General features: G+C 38.3%; 1 protein-coding gene and 1 non-coding gene across 4 annotated transcripts in view; both read right to left on the bottom strand.

Annotated features, from left to right (window-relative positions):
* Window positions 1–27,693, bottom strand: part of DOCK4 (dedicator of cytokinesis 4) — a 492,329-nt gene that overhangs the window by 195,610 nt on the left and 269,026 nt on the right. For all 3 annotated transcript variants that reach the window (XR_009505001.1, XM_059933591.1, XM_059933592.1), the window contains exon 13: window positions 5,192–5,317. Coding sequence is in view for 2 of the 3 variants with exons in the window: in XM_059933591.1 (XP_059789574.1) it covers window positions 5,192–5,317 (126 nt within the window). In the remaining variant the exon portion in view is untranslated. The remainder of the gene's footprint in view (window positions 1–5,191; window positions 5,318–27,693) is intronic.
* Window positions 15,993–16,100, bottom strand: LOC132372291 (U6 spliceosomal RNA). Its single transcript, XR_009505159.1, has one exon. It is a non-coding gene; the product is annotated as a U6 spliceosomal RNA (small nuclear RNA).

Raw genomic sequence — 27,693 nt, 5'->3', positions numbered from 1 at the left:
ATTAAATCCTCACATTAACCTTATAGAAAGGCCCTATTATTTCCATTTTACAGATGAGGAAACTAAAGTATAGAGATTAAGAAACATGCCCTATGTACTATCCGTATCTCTGCTTTACCCATGAAAATGTAATTCAATAGGATGAGAACATCCATCAAATAAGCTAGCTGCAATTCAGCCTTTGTCTCCAAAAGACTAGTGCCTTGAGCAAGGAAGGTATCAGTCCCACCCTGATTGGTCAGACCAATTATGAAGCACTGATTTCATTTCTAGGACAGAGACAGACAGAAACGGTATCATCCAGACCATAAAGGATATGGAGAAGGGACCCATCAGAGGAGAGATGAGGGAGACAAGAGAGTCAAATGAATTTTAAAATGTTGAGGTTACAAGCAGAGAAACTCAACACAATGGATAGAAGGTAGAGGGAGACGAGTTCAACATGAAAGAGGTCATTTTGAGAGAAGATGTAAGATGTGATGGTGTGATCTTGGCCATTATTAATACTCAAGTACAAGCCGGAAAACCATCCTCAGGGACCTCAGGAAGACATTCATGCACTGGACACATGGTTGAGCTGGATAGCCCTTCATGTGTGTAGCAGGCACCCCGTTACCTCCCCAACGATGTCCAGGTCCTAATCCTGGGAACCTGTGAATAGATTACTTCACACGGCAAAAGGGACTTCGCAGATGTGATTAAGCTGGCAATCTTGAGATGGGGAGATTTTCTTTGATTATCAGGGTGGGCTCAATATAATTACAAAGGTCCTATAAGAGGGAGGCAGAAGGTCAGGGTCAGAGAAGGGGATATGATGAGAGAAGCAGAGGTTGAATGATGTTGGGCCATGAGCCAAGGAGTACAGGGGGTCTCCAGAAGCTGGCAAAGGCAAGGAAATGCATTCTCCTTCAGAGCCATCAGAAGAAATGCAGCCCTGCTGACACTCTGATACTAGCCCAGCGAGACTCATGCAAACTTCTGATCTCCGGAACTGTAAAATAGTACATTCGCACTGTTTTAAGCCACCCCATTTGTGACCATTTGTTACAGTAGCCATAGGAAACTAATATAATATGCCATCCACACCTAGGCTTCTACTACTTCAGGATACCTTCAGGGCAGCGGTGGAGGGGGGAGGGGCAGGGTAAGGGACAGGGGCAAGATTCACAAGTAACAGGAAATCAAGGCAGACCACATACAGGGAACACTTACGCATGGGATGAAAACTAAACCTTGGATTTCTCACATAGAGTACACTTCAGTAAAACATATCTGTTCTCGTTTTTGTTTTGCTTTATTTTAAAAGAATACTCTGAAATGTTAAACTTTTGAGGGGGTAGCTTTTTAATTTCTGTTTATGACTATCAAGCAAGCAATGGCAAATGATACAACAGCAGCCATGAAGGACTTTCCAGACAGTGGTGCAGAGACAGGAGCAAGGATGGGCTGCCCTTCACACTCTAGGACAACGCATGCATTTCTGGTAGTGCCTGTTGGGGAAATCCTACACCCTTGGGCATGTGGGGCATGTAAGCTTCATAATTTGGGGGCAGCAGCCTCTTCCCCAATGTGATCTGGGGCTGGGATCCAACCTCAGGGTGACACGCCTCCCTCTCTCTTTGGTCACTGTGGCATTCATTGGGTGAAAGACCGCCACCCCTTGGTGGCATGATCAGGGGTTCAGATCTAAGCAGAGTAGTTGCACCTATATGATATGGAGGTCCAGTAACTTGGACTGGGGTGTGGTGAGCTTTGGTTAGATTTAGGATATATTTTTAGGGAACATCAAATAAAGCAGGGTCCCACTTGCTTTCTCCAAAAGAAGGATTATTTGAGGCAATTCCATCTGGTGATGTACATGTCTCTGTCAGTAAGTGGTAAATAATAATAATATATATATATTTAAAAGAATAAAATTATTTATCTTCTTAAGTGGGAGGCAAACACCTCTACAACATTCTTCTTACCCCAGTCTTGTAAATCACTATCTAGTCAACTTTGACCAAATAGAAATTTGACTTATTTGAACTACTGCCTAAAGACCAAAGGAAAAGGAGGCTTACTCTGGAAAATACTTGTAAAATAAACTTAAACAAATCTGGAAATCACTATCACAGCTACTACTGCTGGCAACCATTTGAAACACAGGCTCTGTTCATCGTTTTCAGTGTGAGCCTCTAGCCTCCAAATCTCAACCCTTCCCTCCCCTATCAGTCCACCACTTTTCCTTAATTCTTTTTAGGATTAGGAACTGCCAAGATGTATTAAAAGTGAATGCACTGGAAGGTATTAATTAGGTGTTCCTTAACAAAGAGGGATAGTTTTACTGGTTGATATGTGACAACAAGTCTCCAGGAGAGAGGGTACAGGTAGGGAAGATAAAGTAGGGAGACCATGATGATTGCCTAGAAAGAAGCATAAACTCAGAATAAGAATGGACCCTTAGGGTGGGAGGAGGACACCGCCTGACCTCCCATGACATTCCTGACACATCAGCCAGCTTTGTTCCAGAGTGTCTGGTGGATGGAAACTTAGCCCTTCCTGATATTCAGCAACGGCTCGAGCTCTGCTTTGTGCAGTCTGTTAAGACATTTAGAGCTTGGCTGTCCAATCCCATAACGACTGCCACATGTGGCAACTGAGTCCTTGAAATGTGACTTGGCTGAAAAGAGATGTGCTGTAATGTATAGTAGTTATCAGCCTTCAAAGACTTAGGTTGAAATAGTGTAAAATAACTCATTACGAATTGTTTATATGGATTACCTATTAAAACGATATTTTGGATGTGTTGGGTTAAATAAAATATATTGTTAAAATTAATTTCATCTCTTTCTTCCTACTTTTTTTAAAATGGTTACTAGAAAAGTTAAAATTACATTTGTGGCTCGCACTGTATTTCAACTGGAGAGCACTGATTGAAACATTTTCACTGCCCTCCCTCTCATGGGCTCAGAGGCCAGACCATGGAGCTTTCTGCAGAGTTATTTGGTTCATAGGTGGCAGTGATGGAGCTTCACAGAGGGTAACTTTTCTTCTTTGGAAACTGGGTACTCTAAGAAATAAAGTGCTGAATGACTGACCCTTAGCAACAGGAAGGGTTCAGAGGACTTCATGACAGACCGAAAGCATATGGGCAGGTAGTCTCCTTATACCAGGTGACATTCCCGAGACCAGCCCATGCAAAAGCCAGACCAAGGGGAGAATCTCTGTTTCCACGGTTTTCCCATCCCAAAAAGAGTTTGGCATTGATGACATTCTGTGACCCTCAAGAAGAGTTTTGTGTACGTTCCTGTTAGTGTCAGGACCACAGATAATTCATTCTGCAGAAAGGCAGTAACTAAGTTAATGAAGGTCCTGTAGGTATAAACACGTGCTTCACCCATCCTGACCCCTATCACAATACTAACTCTGAAGGACAAGTCTAGAAAAACAAAAGAAAAACAAACAAACAAAAAAACCCATCATGCTAGCAGACTGTCAATACAACACTGGGATCAGAAATGCTGTTCACATATATTTTCTTATTGAAAACTCAGCTCAAGTTTTCATCAGAGCCACCAGTGAGAATTAACTGACGAGTCAAAATTCTAAAAAATAACAAAGGAAAACAAAACAATGGCTGTTATGTTTGCCAATGTAAAACATTCCAAAAGTTGCTTTCAGCTGTTTAAGTTAATACACACATCTTTCCCTTCTCCATCTACTTTGAAAGACTCAGAAGCCAAAGAAGAAAAAATGAGAGAAGAAAAAGAAGAAAGTGCTTTAAAAAAAATCTCTTGCAGTCTTGGGCACTGCAGACGTGTGTCTGGGAGGATTGATTCCCTGGTCAGCATGAACCTCGTCATTACAACGTGGTGTGGGAAAGGGACAGAAGCGAGCCTTATTCCACAGAAAGCTCATTTTCATCATTAAAGCCAGACAAGAGCTGCGTGAGCACAGCACACCCCAGACAATTATTCAGCCAGTGAAGTGTCATGTTGCTTGATATTTTTCCATTTCTCAATGATACTGCTCGGAGACCAAGCTGAGGAATTCTTTTAGCAGCTGGCTGCATTCTGTTCTAAAATATGCTTTTTATATTAGATTTACCCATCAATTTGCTTCCCAGTGGGATGAAATTTTTTTCTTTTTTTGTTAAAGAGGAAATACCAGCTATTTATAGCAACTGAAGGAAATAATGAATGGTTGCAAGAGCCACTGAATAACATGCCGCCAAGTAAACAGTGCTGTAAACAGTCATTTTCGACAATAGTTAACAGAAGATGCTCAGGCAGACTGGGTCCCTAAGCTAGGTCAGGCCATCTCAGGAAACTTTCCAGGCTGTTCTCTTAGGCTTTCCTGCACAAATGAATTTCCGTCAGGAAATCACAAAATGCCGTGACAGTCAATGCCAGTCAGTTTCTGCATCATGTTAGGTCTTTATGGACAACAGTCCTACCATCAGTCTCATAACTGCACCAGGGGCCTGTCAGATGCAACTTCCATTGCTTGCTTTTTACACATGGGATTTAAACAGTGATTTAAAGGATCTCATTTCTAAAAATACTGTCGACAATTTGAGACTATTTGGTCTTTCTATTTTTTTTTTCTTGGTTGTGGAAAGTAGGATGTAGAGCCCTGAGAAAGACTATTACTTGGCATTTACTTTGATGGTGTGAATCTCCTTAACTTCTACCATTTCCACTCAGAAACAAACACTTTTTTGGAGTCTCTTTTGGTTGCTAATATAGATCTGATTTATATATACAAATAGAACTAGGAGATATATAGAAATACATATGGCGCTTGCATATGGCTGCTTATTTATATACACATATACATACATATCTCTGGTGGAAAAATCCTCCAAAAAGGCTAACCATTGCTCAATAACTGTTCTTGCCAAAACCTGTAAGGATTTCCCCTAAATGACTTCAATAACACTTCCCACCAGAGGGTAAAGTATTTTCTGTATTCAACTTCAGTTATCCTATTATGGTCATAATGAAATGCAACCATGACCCCCACAAGTTATCCACCCTAATATAATAAAAATGTAAAGATTTTTTAAAAAAAGAATTAAATACCTCATTTTATTCTTAAGCATGGCCCATTTGAACTCTTTGAAGCTGACAATTTGAAAAATTTCTCAAGCGTCAAAAGCAGACAAAGTAGCCATATTTCATCATGTAGTGCATCCCAAGTCACTTACCAGGCATAATAATATTAGAAAAACCCAACTTCCGGGTGATGGATACTCCATGAGAAAATACTGATGAGTATTCCCTTCTGATTTGTTCAATGTCTCCGTGCAAGAGTTGTAGGGAAACTGCTAAACCTATAACAAATGAGACCAGAGTTAAAAAAAGAAGGACAGAAACAGCATGAACAGAAACTGAAATTGTTTCAACAAGCCCAAATCTATGGTATCATTGTTTTAAACTGAAGATTAATATTCAGACAAAATTAACGGAATCTATAAGACAAATATCTAGAGAACACTTTTCCAACTTGACTACCTGAGTTTTTCCACTAACAAAGAAGGTTCCAAGAAGCTGGGAAAAACCTGAACAGAACACTAAGAAGAGGAAGTCTGGCTTCCAGTCCCATCACCTGCTTCTCCAGCGCCCTGCCAGACGGAAACACCCCTGCACCAACCTCATCCTAGCAAATGGCAGGGGCTATCCAGCCCTGGAAGACATTGATCTTAAAATGGGAGTGCTAATTTCTTTAAAACTCTATAAGGCCTGTGAATAATTACTTATCAAATATCATAAACATGAACACAAATCTAAAGACATAAAAATTCAAGGATCTTTTTTTTTTTTTTTATAAACTTTAGCCCCTCTTTTGACTTAGCCTATTTTAATAGAGGTAGATGCCCATGTTATTTTAAAAATTTATTTATTTATTTATTTATTTATGGCTGTGTTGGGTCTATTTCTGTGCGAGGGCTTTCTCTAGTTGCGGCAAGTGGGGACCACTCTTCATCGCAGTGCGCGGGCCTCTCATTATCGCGGCCTCTCTTGTTGCGGAGCACAGGCTCCAGACGCGCAGGCTCAGTAATTGTGGCTCACGGGCCTAGTTGCTCTGCGGCATGTGGGATCTTCCCAGACCAGGGCTCGAACCCGTGTCCCCTGCATTGGCAGGAGTTTTCTCAACCACTGCGCCACCAGGGAAGCCCAAAATTCAAGGATCTTAAGGATATTCAGAGATTTAAAAAAAAAACTGAATGAATAAGCATTTTCAGAACTCTAATGAAAAACTGATGAACTCATAAAAGTGCTAACAAAAGATCAAGATGAAAAAAAAAATTAACTACATGGGACTGAGTGAACTGATGAGGATGATTATAATTTTTGTGACTTTCTGTTTGAATTAAAAAACAGAAACAAAAAACCATAATGAGATAACAGCTCACACCTGTCAGAATGGCTATCATCATAAAGTACAAATACAATAGAATACTACTCAGCCATAAAAATGAATGAAATTTCGCCATTTGCAGCATGGATGGACTTGCAGGGCGTTACGCTAAGTGAAATTAGACAGAGAAAGACAAACAGTGTATGATATCACTTACATGTGGTATCTAAAAAATACAACAAACTAATGAATATAACAAAAAAGAAGCAAACTCACAGATATGTAGAACAAGCTAGTGGTTATCAGTGGGTAGAGGGAAGGGGAGAGGAGCAATATAGGGGTAGGGGATTAAGAGGTACAAATTATTAGGTATAATACAAGCTATATGGATATATTGTTCAATGTGTGGAATACAGCCAATATTTTAGAACTAAAATAGAGTATAATCTTTAAAAATTGTGAATCACTAGATTGTACACTGTTAACTTACACAATATTGTACAGCAACAAATGTTTATTGTTCAATAAAAAAATAAGTTACCAGTAAAAAAAAAAAAAAAAAATTTAAGAAAGTTGATTGTAATAAAACCAAGATTATATTCTTAATATTATATACAGTAGAAACTCATAATCACATTATTTTCTACTGAGCAGAATTGAGCAGGATGCAGGCCACTTTGATAAACAAGAGGGAATTTAGTCAGTAAAATAGTAAAATTAAAATTTTTTGTTACCCCATTATAGTGACATCACCACAGCAGGATATACTGAGGACACTGAATGATATGTTTTTCATACCTTATTCTCCCAACTCTAGCTATAGGAAAAAATTAATGTCCTATCTTTTTGAATACTTATGTTTGCCTATTTCCAACATGCTGTTTCTCTTTCAGTCTTTTAATTCCCTGTTCCTTTTTTCTTCTATTATTTTAAAACAAAAAAGACAAAAAAAAAAAAAAGGTCCCTCACTTACATTAGTGATAGAAAATGAAACCAGTCAAAGGTGACTTATTTTTTAAAAAACTTACAATCATCATTAACCTGAATTCAATTTTAAAATGAATTTGGATGGTGGATCAAGAGAATGATAAATCTGTACTCCAAAGATCCTCCATCTACATCATTACTTATCACCCTTTTCACTCAGTAACATACATACTATTGTGCAAGTAGTCACCCCCAATTCCTAATGCACAGCATTACAATGCTATCTGCAAACATACACCATAAGCATGGCAACAGTCATGCAGGGATGCAACAGAAATGCAAGACATTTGCCATGCATCTAGATTGGAATCTTCCTTTCACTTGTCTTCAGTAATATGAAGAAACAACCAACAACAAAAGTAGTGTTTTGTTGGTTTGTTTGCTTGCTTTTCAATAGAGTGGGTAAAACATCAGGAAAATTTGTTTTTTTAAAAAAGTACTACGGGCTTCCCTGGTGGCGCAGTGGTTGAGAATCTGCCTGCCAATGCAGGGGACACGGGTTCGAGCCCTGGCCTGGGAAGATCCCACATGCCGCGGAGCGACTAGGCCAGTGAGCCACAATTGCTGAGCCTGCGCGTCTGGAGCCTGTGCTCTGCAACAAGAGAGGCTGCGATAGTGAGAGGCCCGCGCACCGCGATGAAGAGTGGCCCCCGCTTGCCTCAACTAGAGAAAGCCCTCGCACAGAAACGAAGACCCAACACAGCCATAAATAAATAAATAAATAAATAAATAAATAAATAAATAAATAAATAAAATAGTACTAGGCTCGGAGAGAAGATGGAGCCTTTCCTGGGGTTCGAATCTGACTTAGATGAGGCATACCCAAAAAGGCAATGACATAAGAAAAGAGGGGCAGGATGTGGCTGTATCACTGTGTCCTCTGGTGTGTGGATCTAATAGAATGTCGGTGTCAGAAAGTTGTGAGAATTAGATTAAATCTGGCAGGCACTCAGGAACTTTAATTAAATCTTCATCCTATTTTCACCTCACTATCCTTTAGCTCCCTCCCTGCCCCCAGCCCACACGAGATGGATGACTGAAGGTGACAGAGTGGAGGAGCATCAGTCCTCCGATAGCCACATGGTATGAAGCAGGGGAGAATGAGCCATCTGGATGGTTTGATGCGGACAGCTTTGATGTGGTACTACTGGTTCCTTTTAAAACCCAGAGGCTGGTGAATGAAGATAAACTAACACATGTTATAATCCATCTGTCCCAGCAGCTATTTCTTCCTGCCTCACGCTCTCCCAGTACCCCCACCTCATTACTGGTGTCTCTGTTCTCCTCCTACTTCTGTCCTTTTGCCTTCAAAACACTCACCCACACTGTCACCATCATCATGAACATCAGCAGAAGCTGATATTTGTAGAATAGCAGTGTGTGCCAGACACAGTACCTAATAACCATCCCTCCTGCTGGGTAGAACACTGTTCTAGTACCCCAGGATACTATAAGCAATGCTTTCAAACAGAGAATCACAAGCACTAAACAAAATTCTTGAGGTCCTGTGATGTTTTGCAAGGACAGATCATTTTACTAGAACTTCTCATCAAAGGACCTGATCAGAGATACTAGCAACCTTATGTGGTATGTACAATGTAAGAAAAGAACTAAACAGTAATGAAAAAACAAAGAGATCATGCTCTTCAGGGTAGAGACTGGAGGAAGGAAATTGACCAGGATTCTTGTTTTGCCCTATTGGAGCCAGAATTCATTTAACCATCAGTGATTTATTTTATTTTATTTTTTACATAAGTTGAATACAGAGGATAAGACAATGAGAAAAGAAAGGCATTCAATCCATGTGAATTCTAAAGACAAAGATAGGAAATAGAGAAAAAATATGTTTTGTGGAAAGACAGATAGATGAAAGCATGAACAAAGAAATGCATCAATGTTCTCGAGACAGCCAGAGACATTGAGATGAGAGAAGGCAAGAGGATAGAGAGGACCCAAGTAGAAGACAACAGACAGAAAGGAGCCAGCTCATGGATAACGGAAGGCAATGAGGAAGTGATGGGGGAAAACAGACAAAATAGTAGAGGGGAAAAAGGAAAACTAGGCATTCAACAGTTGAATGCATCCTAAAATTTGGTTAGAAGATATGGTAGTTTTCAATCTGAAGGTTTAGAAAGATACAGATGAAAGCCCCAGGCATAATGATTTCATTTGTCTGGCCTACTGATATCAATTTGGAGGGGAAGGTATTGTTGAAGTGACCCAATTTCTTCAGAATGAAGAACTCACCGAGAATCAAGAACTGGAAAGGTCAAGTGGGTCAAGGGCTTGACCACAATGTACTTGGCTCTTCCCAAATCATCAATTCAATTTCCATAAAAAACCACAACACTTAACAAAGAAACATCAAAGAGGGGGTGTACTTTCAGGAAGACAAAGAAACATGACATAGTAGTGCATCTACAGGGACCAGCCCACCAAGAGCCACTGCAATACTAATGAAAGTAAGACGCACACACGTTAAGTAGAATATGAAGCAGCAAGGGTTAAGTGCATGATAGGAATACTAAAATAAGGAAAAATTATGACTGATTGAGGGAATTTGAAAGTGCAGGGAAGATTTTTTTTTTAAACTGGGAGTTATGACAACCAATAAGCTAAAAAATTAGGTTAAAATTTTAATTTCACAAAATAGATCAATAATGTTCCACAACCAATTTTTTTCTTGCTGTTAATATAAATGCCAAAAATGAAATGGCTAAGGGAGAAATGTTCCTCTTATTAGAAGAAACAATCATGAAACAAAACTTTTAAAAATCAGTCTAGATGTTTAAGACCCAATTACAGAGATTTGATATCTAATTTTAAACAGAGGCATAGTCATTAATTAATCTAGAGTCACAAAACAACATTTTTTCATGATTAAACTCAGCTTACGGAGCAGAACTACAGGAAAGAAAGGCTTGGTATCTGTTAAACCAAATGTGGTTGATTCTTCGTAACTCTAATTTCTTAGGAATCGGAGCTAACTCACTCTATAAGATGATTCTTTTTAAATTCATGAAATTCTGTACTTTTACATAAAAAAAGGCAAGCACAGCATGATTTATTAAGTAGCAGGCAAAATTAATTTTAGACTAGATCAGCCATTTTGCCACCAATGAACCAAATAACACATAGCTGCAAATGTATAGCAACACAAAAATGGAAAATAGTGACAAATATATTTGATAAATACATGTTGTGATTAAGTGTGCAGTTTAAGAAGTCTATCATACAGCATCATGACCCTGTCTCAATGTTAACTTCTCTGTGCTTTGGTCTCCACATCTGTAAAATAAAGATGATAATGATACCAACTCCATAAATACTTTGGGCAATACCTGGTATAAAGGAAGTGCTCAAAAATGTTAGCAGCTGCTACTACAACTACCACTGCCACTGCTGTTATATCACATTATTCTTTCTCTTTGCAGTTGTGCTCATTTAGTATTTAAGCAGTGCGCTAATTTTTCTTCAATGACTTCTTCTTTAAAACAATTTTAGAAATTCTATTTAGTTCTCTCTAACCACTAGAAGCTAAGCACCAAGAGGACAAAGATTTGTATTTGCTTTCTTAAATGCTGTATTACTAGTGCCTTGAATAATGCAGACATATAGATGTTCAATATTTTTTTGATGCATGAATTTGAAACTCTCCTTGTTCATTTTTTCATGTTTTCTTTTTCATTATGAACCTATTTTTCTACCTTTTATTTAGTCTTTTCCTGATAGTTCATTATCTGAACTTCTAGGAGATATGGCTTAGAGAATATACAAGTAATGCTTAGAAGTAAGTCCTCTAATACTGGGCTTGAAAGAACTGTTCTCTGTTTTAAAAAGGTGATGAGAGTACATGATTCTCTGGTGAGATAGAAACTCCAAGCTTAAGCCACTGAATTTAAATTAACTCAGTAGTTTGGAAAAATCCATAGCTATGAAATCCAAGGTAAGTAAGGGGTCCCAGTTGAGTAGCCTGAAAACAGTAAATGTTTAATCACTCCATACTGCCACTTTCATACCCATGGTACATAGGATTCCTATGAAAAAAAGCAACACCCACTGAAGTTGAGTCACAATAAAATGATAGCTAAAAACAACAATCAATCATGAAACAATCAGCAATGAGGGAGAGGGAGCAGATATAACAAATCATGTCTTGACTTCCATGAGACGTTTAAAACTTAAGTCCCCAGTCGTCAGGGCCTATATTCACACCCCCCTTTCCTGTTGGAGTGCCTATTTGAGTGTTTCCCCTTCTGGTATGGAGCTCCCTCTTAATGTCAGCAAGATGCCCCTTCGTTTCCTTGAAGCTTCATTTTCTATTTCTTACCACGTCTTAGTTGTAATTTATCCAGCATTTTTATGTGTTTGAAGGGGAGATTACAAGAGTCAGTCTACCATGTTTCAAAAGCCAATTTATTTTAAAACCCTTGAAATCCCTATTGTTTTACAATAACACAAGCAGTCTTTGAAGAATATATAATAGTGTGTCTTCAGTGCACAATTAAATTGTAATTGTAAATGGGTAAATTAATTAACCGAGCAAAAATTTACTCTACTTATATAGTATTTAAGAACTATCAATCTCATCAATATTTAATTCAAAAACTGTCCTTTGCTTCAAAAAATGTGCAAATGTGCCAAATTAAAGTATAAAATAAAGTCACAATATTGATTAAATAACTGACTTAAATGTAAAAAGTACTTAACATTACATTTTTCTTTTTAATTCTCCTGAGTTTTTATACAAGTATAGAAGAAAAATGGTAGAATATTAAAGTATATGTTCTAAAAATACATGTGCTAAAAACATCTGAGCTAAGAATAGATGTGCTAATAGTGCAAAAATATTTTCACAAGTGGGATATGCAAAGGTCACATCACAAACCCAAACTAATAACAAACAAATCCCTGAAGTGACCTATGGGGGAGGAAACAAAGAATACAGTTAGCATATATCTATTAATCCTTACTCATTTAATTTTCTCAATCAGAATTTTCATGAAGTTTGATGATCAAACTGAAATGGTCTTTTCTTTCCATTTTCAGCATTTAAAAATATCTACATGCTAAGAAAAGACCAAAAAAATTGCTTCATTTACTTTTTCTCAAAATAAAGTGTCAAATAGAGAACGCTGAATTAGGCTCTTCATTTCAACTCAGCCAGAATATTCTAAAGTTTAAGAAAACTCATTTTAGAAAATGGGAGTATTTGAACAAGACTAAAAAGATTTGAAAAAAAAATCATCATATATAACATGGCAAAATCTAAATGAAAAAAGGCAGGGAATAATTTATCAAAGGAGGTCATTTTTTTAAAGAACTGAGTAGGGAGAGGACACACAAAATACAGCAGGGAGTTGTGAGCAAAGACAGAAACACATAGAATGGGTAAAAGAAATGTCTTTGCCCTGTTTTGTTTTGAAATCACTGAGATCTTCTGATTCCTAGTAAAATTACTGAAGGCTGTATCACTAGTTCGATTTCTAATAAAAGTGTCATAAAGGCATTCACTTCTGGGGTATGAACATTTACAGTATCACAACTCTGTGTGGCTACTAATACCACAATCCAAAGAGGGTTATGTTGGGCTGAAGGCAGAGTGTAGGGAGAGACAATGAAAGGGAGATTGGGCCAGATCTGGGAAGCTTGCCTTGCAACACCACAGGAAGGGGCCAAGCTGGCATCACAAGTTGATGAATCAATAAAACTTGAAATGGGGCATGAGATGGAGAACAGATTTTTATTTGGGAAAGAGGATTCTGGCAGTACAACAGAGGAAGATTTGGCAGGATACATATTACGGATAAATTTAACAGTCTAGGTGAGAATTAGAGAGGGATTAAACTTAATATCATAAGTAATTATAGAGGATGAGAAATAACTTCAGCAATTATCGTGAGTACACAGAAACTGTGAAAGCAAACCTACATTCTAAAACCAGTCTCTTCCACTCAATCCCCAAACAATTTCTTCATCTTTTCTCCACTTTTATTAATTAATACTGCAATTCTGAATCTACAGCTTCCAAACTTTCCAAAAATCTTTGATTTCTATCTTTGATGTCCTCAATAAACTGTCCCAGGTTTTATTGCAAAATGACCATCTCAGCTGTTTTTTTTTTTTTTTAATTTATTTAATTTATTTATTTATTTTTGGCTGTGTTGGGTCTTTGTTGATGTGCGTGGGCTTTCTCTAGTTGCGGCGAGCGGGGGCTACTCTTCGCTGCGGTGCGCGGGCCTCTCATTGCGGTGGCTTCTCTTGTTGCGGAGCACGGGCTCTAGGCACGTGGGCTTCAGTAGTTGTGGCTCCCGGGCTCTAGAGCGCAGGCTCAGTAGTTGTGGTGCACGGGCTTAGATGCTCTGCGGCACGTGGGATCTTCCCGGACCAGGGCTCGAACCCACGTCCCCTGCATCGGCACGCAGATTCTTAACCACTGCGCCACCAGGGAAGCCCTCAGCTGCTTTTTATTTTGTTAATGTGGCAAAATTCATTAAAAAGCTCACATTCTCCCTTAATAATCCCATTTCTAAGGCTTTTTAAAAAAATTTTTATTGTAGTTGATTTACAATGTTGTGTTAGTTTCAGGTGTACAGCAAAGTGAATCAGTTATACACATACATATATCCACTCATTTTTTAGACTCTTTTCCCATATAGGCCATTAAGAGTATTGAGTAGAGTTCCCTGCGCTATACAGTAGGTTCTTATTAGTTACCTATTTTATATACAGTAGTGTGTATATGTCAATCCCAATCTCCCAATTTATCCCTCCTCCACTCTAAGGCTTTATTTTAAAGACATATTCCAATATATAGCAGACGTTCCTCACATTATTACTTATAAATGTGAAAAACTCCAAAGCATTTAAGAGTCCAACAGTGAGGGCTGGACACATAAATTAGGGCCTTAAATCTCAAAGCTAGGAAAATAATGCAACCTCCTTAGGACCCAGTAAATTTTTTTACCTTCTAATTTTTTTTTCCTATTTGGTACTAGGAAACCAAAGAAACAAACTTGAGGCAAACATCTGATAATTGTGTTTTTTATTCATTTGTGAAATAGATACTGAGTGTCTGTTAAACATTGGGCATTTTAAAATTTAACTAGATTTAAAAAAATTTTTTAAGTTGTACATGCATACATACAAAAGGTTCTATTATGGAGGAAAATGTACTTCCCTACCTCAGTTACTGAGTTCTGTTTACTAGAATTAATCAATGTTTACAACTTCTTGAGTATCCTACCACAATTTTCCTCTTTTAATTGTGATAACTGTTATAAAGAAGATAAACCAGAGACTGAGATAAAAATAATAAAGGCAAAGTGGTTATAGAAGGCATTTCTGAGAGAGCAACATTCAAGCTTGGAAACAGAAAAAAATGGCAATGCAAAAGATGGGGAGATGATGCACCAGGAAGAGAAAAGAGCGCGTGCAAAGGTCCTGCAACAGGAAAGAGCTTGGGGTGATGGAGAAACTGGAGGAAGGCCACTGTGCCTGAAGCAAGAGGAGTCAAATGAGGCTGGAGGGGAGGCAGGAAAGAAAAGCAGCAGTCACGGAAGCCATAATTAATTACTCTTATTCTAAATGCAAAAAGAAGCCATTGGAGAATTTTAAGTAAAGGAAACATGATCCAATTTGTGTTTTAAGAAAGTATTCTTAGGGTTGCCTGGAAAATGGGATTGGAATGAGGAAGAGTGAAACTGATGAGTGATTGAGCTTCTTGGATGTGTAGATTAATGTTTTCATCAAATTTGGAAAGTTTTTTGTCAATATTTTAAAAAATATGTTTCCTGCTCCTTTCTATCTCTCCTTTCCTTCTGGTACTCTCTTTTTATACATGTTGGTGTGCCTGGTGGGATTTTTCTGAGGTTCTGTTCATTTTTCTTCTTTTTCTTTCTTTTCTGAGGAAAACCAATTTTTCCCCCAAAATCTCCACTGTTTTCAAGAGTTCCTATAGGCTTAAATTTCTGCAGACTCTGTTTCAAATAAAATCATTTTCTTTCAGCAGAGCTTGTGAGTTTTCTCTCTTTATGGACTGCCTCTTCCCTGGGCCAAGTCTCTGACCCACTGCTCCAGAGGTGGAGGTGGGTCCATTCTTTAGAGTGACACCCATGCTTTATGAGCCAGTGCTAGGCTGGGCCAGTAACCTCTGGTCTCCTCATGTGGAGCCTCTACCCAGTGAGTGAGCTGGGGCAAGGGTAATTGACGCCCCAATATTCTTGGCTTGCTGTATCTATGATGGACCCTCTGCCCTATGAGTGGGGTGGGGTGGTAGAAGGGAGCCCCCAGCCTTTTAGCCACTTTTGCCAGGAATTCAGCCTCTGCAACTCAGAACTAATGGAGATGAGAAACACTGGAGGCCTTCACCTCTTGGTCAGATGCAGTATCCCTTGATTGAGAGCTGAGGGGAGAAGCAGCCCCATCTTCTTGGCCACAAGTGCCTAGAGGAGAACTTCCATCACACTGAGCAGGGGCAGGTGGGAGGGAGGAAGTGGGCTGTGGCACAAGTGTCACCCACTCTCTCTGTTCTTATCAAGATTTAGTGTTATTCTTTTTTGTTGTTTTTAACATCTTTATTGGAGTAAAATTGCTTTACAATGGTGTGTTAGTTTCTGCTTTATAACACAGTGAATCAGCTATACAGGTACATATATCCCAAAAATATGGAACGCTTCACGAATTTGCGTGTCATCCTTGCACAGGGGCCATGCTAATCTTCTCTGTATCGTTCCAATTTTTAGTATATGTCCTGCCGAAGCGAGCACAAGATTTAGTATTATTCTTGAATAAGTATTTCTTCATTTGCTGTATGCGCTTAAGAAAATTTTCAGACTTTAATGCTTTTTAAAAGTATGATCTTTACCAGTTATAGTTTTTCCAATTTTGAGTGGTTTCATGCAGCTCCTCGTGCTGCTGTTCCGGAGCAAAACTCTAAAAACACTATTTCTTGACAGTACTTGCATACTTTGTGTTCGGAAGGTAGGGGGCTAAGGGTAAAACGTAACTGCTAGGACTTCTAAACTTGAACCACAAAATTACTAACGTCGTGAGGTGTCAGCAAAACTTCCTAAAGATGATATTATTAGAGTCTGTCATAAATTCATCTTCAGTAAAATTTGTTCTTTTCTGAAATCCTAAGACCTCATTATTATCAGAGCAAGAATTTTTACTTCTCTTGCCTTCTATGTGCTTGATTTACAAAATCTGTCATCTGAGTTTTGCTTTGGGTACTAGAATATTCTATATTGTGTCTATAAGGTAAGGTAATTGACTTTTAAAATAAAACACCAGAAGCATATATAACTTTCAGGGGTACATCCTGGCTGCATCAAACAGTAAAATCCTGAAGGGATGAGGCAAGGTGTTTACACAGGGAGGTCAGGGACAGGGTGTGAGGGTCTCTGGAACAGAGGGAAGAAAGGAAGCCAAATGTCTGGTAGGAGTGGTTCAAGTGAGACAAGACTGTTGGAAAATGAGTCAACTGAGGAAAACCCAGAAGCATTAGGAAGAGATGAGAGTGTAGAAATGGGCCAGGTTAGATGAAGAAATAAAGTGGGAGCTGTGACAGCACTCTAGGCCTACTGAAATGTGTGTTCATTATATGAAGGAGGCCACCAAGCTGCTCAAAGCCTCTCTCCAGCAGGACCAGATTACCCAAAGGACAAGTGTTCTTTAACATTTCTTTCTTTCTTTCTTTCTTTTTTTTTGGTTTAACAAAGGCATTTAAAATAATTCTTAAGGATCTGATCTAACAAACTAAGGACTGGGATATAAGAATGCATTTTATAGAGAATTACACAACTTTATGGATATGTTCCATGTCTCAATATATGTAAATGCAGCATCAGTTTACAAAGAACGAAGTTTTCCATCGCCAGAGGTTTTCCAATTATAAGCATTCAAATGCATGGAACATATTTGTTTTGTTTTGTTTTTTTTAATACAGTTTGGCAGATAGCCTCAGAAGTTTTAGCCTAAAAAAGACGTTTGGTGGCTTACATGGTGTGACTAAGGCCATCCTCCCAGTACTGGCTTCCTCCTCGTTTTGTACAAAATCTCTATGATCTATGAACTCTGCAGCAAAGGCAAATATTATAAACACTACCAGCATCCTCACCTTCCCCATGATCATTTTAATAATGGAGTTTATCTTATTCGAACTTCTTTAAACTCCACTACCATTAAACCGTTTCCCACTAAATCTATGGCATAATTCTATATCACATATTAACACATATATGTGGAATCTAAAAAAGTGGTACAGATGAACTGGTCTGCAAGGCAGAAATAGAAACACAGATGTAGAGAAAAGACATATGGACACCAAGGGGGGAAAGCCGGGGCAGGGAGTGGGATGAATTGGGAGATTGGGATTGACATATATACACTAATATGTATAAAATAGATAACTAATAAGTGCCTGCTGTATAGCACAGGGAACTCTACTTCACTTCGCTGTACAGTAGAAACACAACATTGTAAAACAACTATACCCAAATAAAAGAAAAATTAAAAAAAAGACCTTTAACATTTTCATATTGAAAACCTAGACACTTATGTGATTGTTGCGACTGCTCAAATTTGGGGATGTATCTCCTCTTTCTGATGCATTTTAAAAGCCAATTTAAAGTTAAAAAAAAATTACTCTCCTTTCTAAAGAATCACACCTTGATTTCTGATTTTCAGCCAGTATTATTTAATTTGTGAATATACCTATTACTGACCATTTAAACTGTTTGATGAAATAAAAATTCATATTTTAAGGCAAGACAAGAAAACTTTAAACATAAAATTTTTCTCTGCCCTTTTGGGCTTCTGCCCTCCCCTCTAGCTTGCACTTTGCATCTGCATTATGTGTTAATAAGACCTCCCCAATGGCAGAAATAACTGTTCAACCATGAAGATCAATTTTTCTTCTTCTGGTGCCAGCCATGCAACTCCTTAGAAGATAACATTCCCTTCTCAATCCTGTAAGGCACCCAACACTCGCCTTGTGTGTGCAGATATCTTTGGTGAATTTTATGTACAGTGCCAATATATTATTTCTTTTAAAGAGAGCAATTGGTGAAGAACAAACTGGTCAGACAACCTGGGCTGAACCTAATTGAAATTCTTAGCTTAAATACTTACTAATGATCTTATTAATGTTAATAGCTATCCTACTTCTATTTTGTCTATTTCACAAGATTATTGTTTCTTGCATTACCAAATGCATGACTGAGCCTCAGATAAAATTAATGATGATTAGGAGACTTGAAACAATTGACTAAACATATAGTCCCACAAGATCAAGGATTGAAATAGTGTAACGATAGACATGGGAAGAAGCAACAAGAGGGAACCATGTCCTGGACCACAACAGACTAGTAAGACAGGCGGTCAAGAGGATTTTTGCTACTGTTAACAGGACCTAGGCCAGGAATAATACACTGAGTGGCCCATCAACAAAATCTCCGCCTGTCCCGGGAATAAGCATTCCTAGGACTGTGGGACAAACTGGTCACAAAATGCCCCCCAAACCTTGGTTGAAATTAAGACTGAAAGGGAAAGAATTATAAAATAAAGAATGTTGCCCACCATCCTGTTCTACAATAATCAAGTCATTAGCAACTGCAGTTACTAACCTACAGTACAGGGTGAAGATAAAGATGAGGTACTCTGTGCTCTGGGAAAACTAGCAGAACTGGCCCTCACAGAGTTAGATATTTTCAGGAGCAAACTTTATGAACCCAATTTCTTGCATCTTCCCATACTTAGAAAAGTACCATTGACTAAGATATCATTATCTCAAGAGCAACAGTAACCTTCTACCAAGATGCTTAATTGCATATACCCATTTGTCAAGGGGTATATGCAATACGTATAGTGCATATACATATTGATATATATATGTGTATATATATAGATAGATAGATAAATATGTAATATATCACTTACATAATGGCCTCCCCCTTTACCCCTTCAGAACAGTACTCAGAACTCTCTGAGAGACTGTCTCCTGGGTTATAATCCTCAGGTTGGCGCAAATAAAATTTTCCATTTCTTTTTTATTTTTATTTTTTTATTTTATTTTTTTATGATTAGGATTTTTTAACATCTTTATTGGAGTATAATTGCCTTACATTGTTGTGTTAGTTGTAGCTGTATAATAAAGTGAATCAGCTATATGTATACATATCCCCTCCCTCTTGCATCTCCCTCCCACCCTCCCTATCCCACCCCTCTAGGTGGTCACAAAGCACCGAGATGACCTCCCTGTGCTATGTGGCTACTTCCCATTAGCTATCTATTTTACATTTGGTAGTGTATATATGTCCATGCCACTCTCTCACTTCGTCCCAGCTTACCCTTCCCCCTCCCCGTGTCCTCAAGTCCATTCTCTACATCTGGGTCTTTATTCCTGTCCTGTCACTACGTTCTTCAGAACCACTTTTGTTTTTTTAGATTCTATATATATGTGTTAGAATACAGTATTTATTTTTCTCTTTCTGACTTACTTCACTCTGTATGACAGACTCTAGGTCCATCCACCTCACTACAAATAATTCAATTTTGTTTCTTTTTATGTCTGAGTAATATTCCATTGTATATATGTGCCACATCTTCTTCATCCATTCATCGGTCGATGGACACTTAAGTGCTGCAATGAACATTGTGGTACATGACTCTTTTTGAATTATCGTTTTCTCAGGGTATATGCCCAGTAGTGGGATTGCTGGGTCATATGGTAGTTCTATTTTTAGTTTTTTAAGGAACCTCCATATTGTTCTCCATAGTGGCTGTATCAATTTACATTCCCACCAACAGTGCAACAGGGTTCCCTTTTCTCCACACCCTCTCCAGTACTTACTGTTTGTAGATTTTTTGATGATGGCCATTCTGACCAGTGTGAGGTGATTCCTCATTGTAGTTTTGATTTGCATTTCTCTAATGATTAGTGATATTGAGCATCCTTTCATGTGTTTGTTGGCAATCTGTATATCTTCTTTGGAGAAATGTCTATTTAGGTCTTCTGCCCATTTTTGGATTGGGTTGTTTGTTTTTTTTGATATTGAGCTGCATGAGCTGCTAGTATATTTTGGAGATTAATCCTTTGTCAGTTGCTTTATTTGAAAATATTTCCTCCCATTCTGAGGGTTGTCTTTTCGTCTTGTTTATGGTTTCCTTCGCCATGCAAAAGCTTTTAAGTTTCGTTAGGTCTCATTTGTTTATTTTTGTTTTTATTTCCATTACTCTAGGAGGTGAGTCAAAAATGAGCTTGCTGTGATTTATGTCAAACAGTGGTCGGCCTATGCTTTCCTGTAAGAGTTTTATAGAGTCTGGCCTTACATTTAAGTCTTTAATCTTATTTTTGTGTACGGTGTTAGGCAGTGTTCTAATTTCATTCTTTTACATGTAGCTGTGCAGTTTTCCAGCACCACTTTTTGAAGAGACTGTCTTTTCTCCATTGTATATCCTTGCCTCCTTTGTCATAGATTAGTTGACCACAGGTGCGTGGGTTTATCTCTGGGCTTTCTATCTTGTTCCATTGATCGATATTTCTGTTTTCTGCCAGTACCATATTGTCTTGATTACTGTAGCTTTGTAGTATAGTCTGAAGTCAGGGAGCCTGATTCCTCCAGCTCCGTTTTTCTTTCTCAAGATTGCTTTGGCTATTCGGAGTCTTTTTTTTCCATATAAATCGTGAAATTTTTTGTTCTAGTTCTGTGAAAAATGCCATTGGCAGTTTGATAGGGATTGTATTGAATCTGTAGATTGCTTTCGGTAGTATAGTTATTTTCACAGTGTTGATTCTTCCAATCCAAGAACATGGTATATCTCTCCATCTGTTCGCATCATCTTTAATTTCTTTCATCAGTGTCTTATAGTTTTCTGCTTAGACGTCTTTTGTCTCCTTAGGTAGGTTTATTCCTAGGAATTTTATTCTTTTTGTTGCAATGGTAAATGGGAGTAATTCCTTAATTTCTCTTTCAGATTTTTCATCATTAGTGTATAGGAGTGCAAGAGATTTCTGTGCATTAATTTTGTATCCTGCTACTTTCCCAAATTCACTGATTAGCTCTAGTAGTTTTCTGGTAGCATCATTAGGATTCTCTATGTACAGTATCATGTCATCTGCAAACAGTAACAGTTTTATTTCTTCTTTTCTGATTTGGATTTCTTTTATTTCTTGTTATTCTCTGATTGCTGTGGTTAAAACTTCCAAAACTATGTTGAATAACAGTGGTGAGAGTGGGCAACCTTGTCCTGTTCCTGATCTTAGTGGAAATGGTTTCAGTTTTTCACCATTGAGAATGATGTTGGCTGTGGGTTTGTCATATATGGCCTTTATTATGTTGAGGTAAGTTCCCTCTATGCCTACTTTCTGGAGGGTTTTTATCATAAATGGGTGTTGTATTTTGTCAAAAGCTTTTTCTGCATCTAATGAGATGATCATATGGTTTTTATTCTTCAATTTGTTAATATTGTGTATCACAGTGATTGATTTGCATATGTTGAAGAATCCTTGCATTCCTGGGATAAACCCCACTTGATCATGGTGCATGATCCTTTAAATGTGCTGCTGGATTCTGTTTGCTAGTATTTTGTTGAGGATTTTTGAATCTATGTTCAACAGTGATATTGGTCTGTAGTATTCTTTTTTTGTGGCATCTTTGTCTGGTTTTGGTATCAGGGTGATGTTGGCCTCAGAGAATGAGTTTGGGAGTGTTCCTCCCTCTGCTATATTTTGGAAGAGTTTGAGAAGGATGGGTGTTAGCTCTTCTCTGAATGTGTGATGGAATTTGTCTGTGAAGCCATCTGGTCCTGGGCTTTTGTTTGTTGGAATATTTTTAATCACAGTCTCAATTTCAGTGCTTGTGACTGGTCTGTTTATACTTTGTTTCTTCCTGGTTCAGTCTCAGAAGGCTGTGCTTTTGCAAGAATTTGTCTATTTCTTCCAGGTTGTCCATTTTATTGGCATATAGTTGCTTGTAGTAATCTCTCATGATCCTTTGTATTTCTGCAGTTTCATTTTTTACTTCTCCTTTTTCACTTCTAATTCTGTTGATTTGAGTCTTCTCCCTTTTTTTCCTGATGAGTCTGGCTAATGGTTTATCAATTTTGTTTATCTTCTCAAAGAATCAGCTTTTAGTTTCATTGATCTTTCCTGTCATTTCCTTCATTTTGGTTTCATTTATTTCTGATCTGATCCTTATGATTTCTTTCCTTCTGCTATCTTTGGGGTTTTTTTGTTCTTCTTTCTCTAATTGCTTCAGGTGTAAGTTTAGGTTGTTTATTTGAGATTTTTCTTGTTTCTTGAGGTAGGACTGTATTGCTATAAACTTCCCTCTTTGAACTGCTTTTGCTGCATGCCATAGGTTTTGGGCCATAGTGTTTTCATCGTCAGTTGTTTCTAGGTATTTTCTGATTTCCTGTTTGATTTCTTCAGTGATCTCTTGGTTATGTGGGAGCGTATTGTTTAGCCTCCATGTGTTTGTATTTTTTACAGATCTTTTCCTGTAATTGATATCTAGTTTCACAGCATTGTGGTTGGAAAAGATACTTGATACAATTTCAAGTTTATTGAATTTACCAAGGCTTGATTTGTGGCCCAATATATGATCTATCCTGGAGAATGTTCCATGAGCACTTGAGAATAAAGTGTATTCTGTGCTTTTTGGATGGAATGTCCTATAAATAGCAATTAAGTCCATCTTGTTTAATGTATAATTTAAAGCTTGTGTCTCCTTATTTATTTTCATTTTGGTTAATCTGTCCATTGGTTAAAGTGGGGGCTTAAAGTCCCCTACTATGATTGTGTTACTGTTGATTCCCCTTTTATGGCTGTTAGCATTTGCATGTATTGAGGTGCACCTATGTTGGGTGCATAAATATTTACAATTGTTATATCTTCTTGGATTGATCTCTTGATCATTACGTAGTGTCCTTCTTTGTCTCTTGTAATAGTCTTTATTTTAAAGTCTATTTTGTCTGATATGAGAATTGCTACTCCAGCTTTCTTTTGATTTCCATTTGCATGGAATATCTTCTCCCATCCCCTCACTTTCAGTCTGTATATGTCCCTAGGTCTGAAGTGGGTCTCTTGTAGACAGCATATGTACGGGTCTTGTTTTTGTATCCATTCAGCCAGTCTATGTCTTTTGGTTGGAGCATTTAATCCATTTACATTTAAGGTAATTATCAATATGTATGTTCCTATTATCATTTTCTTAATTGTTTTGGGTTTGTTATTGTAGGTCTTTTCCTCCTCTTGTGTTTCCTGCATAGAGAAGTTCCTTTAACATCTGTTGTAAACCTGGTTTGGTGGTGCTGAATTCTCTTAGCTTTTGCCTGTCTGTAAAGGTTTTAATTTCTCCGTCAAATCTGAATGAGATCCTTGCTGGGTAGAGTAATCTTGGTTGTAGGTTTTTCTCTTTCATCACTTTAAATATGTCCTGCCACTCCCTTCTGGCTTGCAGAGTTCCTGCTGAAAGATCAGCTGTTAACCTTATGGGGATTCCCTTGTATGTTATTTGTTGCTTTTCCCTTGCTGCTTTTAATATTTTTTCTTTGTATTTAATTTTTTATAGTTTGATTAATATGTGTCTTGGCATGTTTCTCCTTGGATTTATCCGGTATGGGACTCTCTGCACTTCCTGGACTTGATTATTTCCTTTCCCATATTAAGGGAGTTTTCAACTATAATCTCTTCAAATATTTTCTCAGTCCCTTCCTTTTTCTCTTCTTCTTCTGGGACCCCTATAATTTGAATGTTGGTGCATTTAATGTTGTCCCAGAGTTCTCTGAGACTGTCCTCAATTCTTTTCATTCTTTTTTCTGTATTCTGCTCTGTGGTAGTTATTTCCACTATTTTATCTTCCAGGTCACTTATCTGTTCTTCCGCCTCAGTTTTTCTGCTATTGATTCCTTCTAGAGAATTTTCAATTTCATTTATTGTGTTGTTCATCATTGTTTGCTTGCTCTTTAGTTCTTCTAGGTCCTTGTTAAATGTTTCTTATATTGTCTCCATTCTATTTCTGAGATTCTGGATCATCTTTACTATCATTACTCTGCATTGTCTTTCAGGTAGACTGCCTATTTCCTCTTCATTTGTTTGGTCTGGTGGGTTTTTACCTTGCTCCTTCATCTGCTGCGTATTTCTCTGTCTTCTCATTTTGCTTAACTTACTGTGTTTGGGGTCTCCTTTTCGTAGGCTGCAGGTTCATAGTTCCTGTTGTTTTTTGGTGTCTGCCCTCAATGGGTAAGGGTCGCTCAGTGGGTTGTGTAGGCTTCCTGGTGGAGGGGACTGGTGCCTGTGTTCTGGTGGATGAGGCTGGATCTTGTCTTTCTGGTGGGCAGGACCATGTCCAGTGGTGTGTCTTGGGGTGTCTATGAACTTATTATGATTTTAGGCAGCCTTTCTGCTAATGGGTGGGGTTGTGTTCCTGTCTTGCTAGTTGTTTGGCATGGGGTGTCCAGCACTGGAGCTTGCTGGATGTTGAGTGGAGCTGGGTCTTAGCGTTGAGACCGAGATCTCTGGGAGAGCTCTCACTGATTGATATTACGTGGGCCCGGGAGGTCGCTGGTGTCCGATGTCCTGAACTTGGCTGTCCCACCTCAGAGGCCCCGGCCTGACACCCGGCTGGAGCACCGAGACCTGTCCGCCACACAGCCAGGTATGTGGGGAGTTTCTTGCCTTTTGGGAAGTCTGAGGTCTTCTGCCAGCATTCAGTAGGTGTTCTGTAGGAGCTGTTCCACATGTAGATGTATTTTTGATGTATTTGTGTGGAGGAAGGTGATCTCCATGTCTTACTCCTCTGCCATCTTGAAGGTCCTCTCCATTTCTTTTTTAGATTGACAGTTTTTTCGTTGACACACTTAACTCTTAAAGGATGCAATTTTGACAACATGGAGGATTAATCAAAGGGTCTAACTACAGGTTTAACCTTCCGAAGATCATGTCCTCGAGATCTTTGAACAGGTAACCCTATCCACTCGGATGCCTACTTTCTAACATGTAAAAGGTATGGTAAGTATCAGCAAATGATCTTGTGATTTTAACTGCTGGTCCACAGATCTGCTATTTCAAAGTTTTGGAAAGGCTTTTATGTTTTCTTTAAAGAATTGTTTAGTCTATGGCTAACAGTTATTGAGAAAATATGACTGAAGTAATACATAGTAAGTCATGGAATGTCAAACTAAGGAACATAAGAGACATCTGAAGTTGTTTACTTTCATTGAGTCTCAACCAGAAAAGAAATGAGAGATGAAGAGGGACCACTGGCATATAGTGAAAGCTGGATGAGACCATTCAGAGAGAATTACCATTTCTTTTTAAACAAAGGAGAATTTTCACCTTATAGTTTCCATCTTTATTTCGGATTTGGGATATCAACATTTCAGTGGCATACACTGAGGATTATGTCAAGGTTAAAAAGGTTGTTTGTTTGTTTGCTTTCTACTGTACCTATTATTACTTACTTGCAATTTTTTCAAGACATGAAGCATATAGTAAACCACTGATTCTTTTAATTTACTGAAATACTTGCTATAAACTGCAAGTTTTCTCTACGCAGCAAATCTTCCAAACAGTATTGCTAGTGATTATATCTAAATTAGCAAAATATAAGTAATTTTAGAGAATAAAATTAGGTTCTAATCACTACTTCCATTAGCTTATAATTTGGGTTTGAATTTGCGTGTTTTTTTTTTAAAGTACTGCATGCAGCTTTACAGATATCTTAAAGCATTTTTTCATATCATATCTTGAACTATATCTTTTTTGTTCACTGTCATTAAAAGAGAATGCTTTAAAGGAAACTAAAAAGGTGTGACAACTGCATGCAACACAGCTTGAGTTTCTTTTGTTATACAGGACATTGAGAAAATTGCCAAAATCTGAATGAGATCTACAGATTAGATAAGAGTGTTATATCAATGTTACCTTCCTGATTTTGATCACTGTACTGTGGTTATGTTGCCATGCCATGGAGTAAGCAGGGGTAGAGAGGAATGATTCCTGCAGTTTGTTCTTAAACAGTTCAAGTGGGGAAAAAATGTATATGAGTGTGGTATATATGTATGTACAAGTATATATATGTATATGTGTCTGTATATACATATATATATATAAACATCAGGGGCATTAATGCAACCCTTAAGAATTATACCAATTCAGTAATATTAAATTACTATATAAAGAGTCTATATAATATACACACATATATAATTATACACACATATATACATATATATAAAGCATGTGTGTGTGTGTGTGTGTGTGCACAGAAAGAGAAAGAGAGAGAAGGATAAGCAACTATAGTAAAATGTTAACCTTTGAGAAATTAGGAATTCTTTGTACTATTCTTGCAACTTTTCTGAAAGTAAAATTAATTGAAAATTAAAAACTCTAAAAGAATAAAAAAGAGCATGGTTTAATAATTACGAAATTCCAAAAGTGAGCAAAAAGACCACACACTATATGTCTAGCCAATAGGTGGTGCCAATAAGTACCAGTTTTCTTTAAACAATATTAGAAAGCAAAGTTTCTAAAGGCGGTGTTCAAAAATCAGGAGCATTGGACTTCCCTGGTCGCGCAGTGGTTAAGAACCCACTTGCCAGTGCAGGGGACACGGGTTCGAGCCCTGGTCTGGGAAGATCCCACGTGCCGCAGAGCAACTAAGCCCGTGTGCAACTACTGAGCCAGCGCTCTAGAGCCCGCGAACCACAACTACTGAGCCCACACACCACAACTACTGAAGGCCGTGAGCCTAGAGCCTGTGCTCCACAACAAGAGAAGCCACCGCAATGAGAATCCCGCGCACCGCAACCAAGAGTAGCCCGCACTCACCGTAACTAGAGAAAGTCTGCGCTCAGCAACAAAGACCCAACGCAGCCAAAAATAAATAAATCAATTTACTAAAAAAAAAATCAGGAGCATTGACACAATCTTTAAGAATTACACCAGTTCAATACTGTTGAATTAAGCGACCACCTGACTATGTGAAGGCAGGATGCTCAATCCCCCAAATGCAATCTAACTCTCTCAAAAGCCTCCTTTCACCTCAGCTAAATAAAGAACACTGTTCGCTTCCTCCACAGAGTTAAACTGCCCTCCTTGTATGTGTGGGCTCCTTACCTAGGTTAACTCCTTTTAACCTTCTGTGGGGGTTAAAATGTACAGTCTGGGCTTCCCTGGTGGCGCAGTGGTTGAGAATCTGCCTGCCAATGCAGGGGACACGGGTTCAAGCCCTGGTCTGGGAAGATCCCACATGCCACGGAGCAACTAGGCCCGTGAGCCACAGCTACTGAGCCTGCACGTCTGGAGCCTGTGCTCTGCAACAAGAGAGGCCGCGACAGTGAGAGGCCCGTGCACGG

This window comes from Balaenoptera ricei, chromosome 9 (assembly GCF_028023285.1).
Source record: "Balaenoptera ricei isolate mBalRic1 chromosome 9, mBalRic1.hap2, whole genome shotgun sequence".
NCBI lineage: Eukaryota > Metazoa > Chordata > Mammalia > Artiodactyla > Balaenopteridae > Balaenoptera > Balaenoptera ricei.
This window is presented reverse-complemented; position numbering and strand designations above follow the sequence as displayed.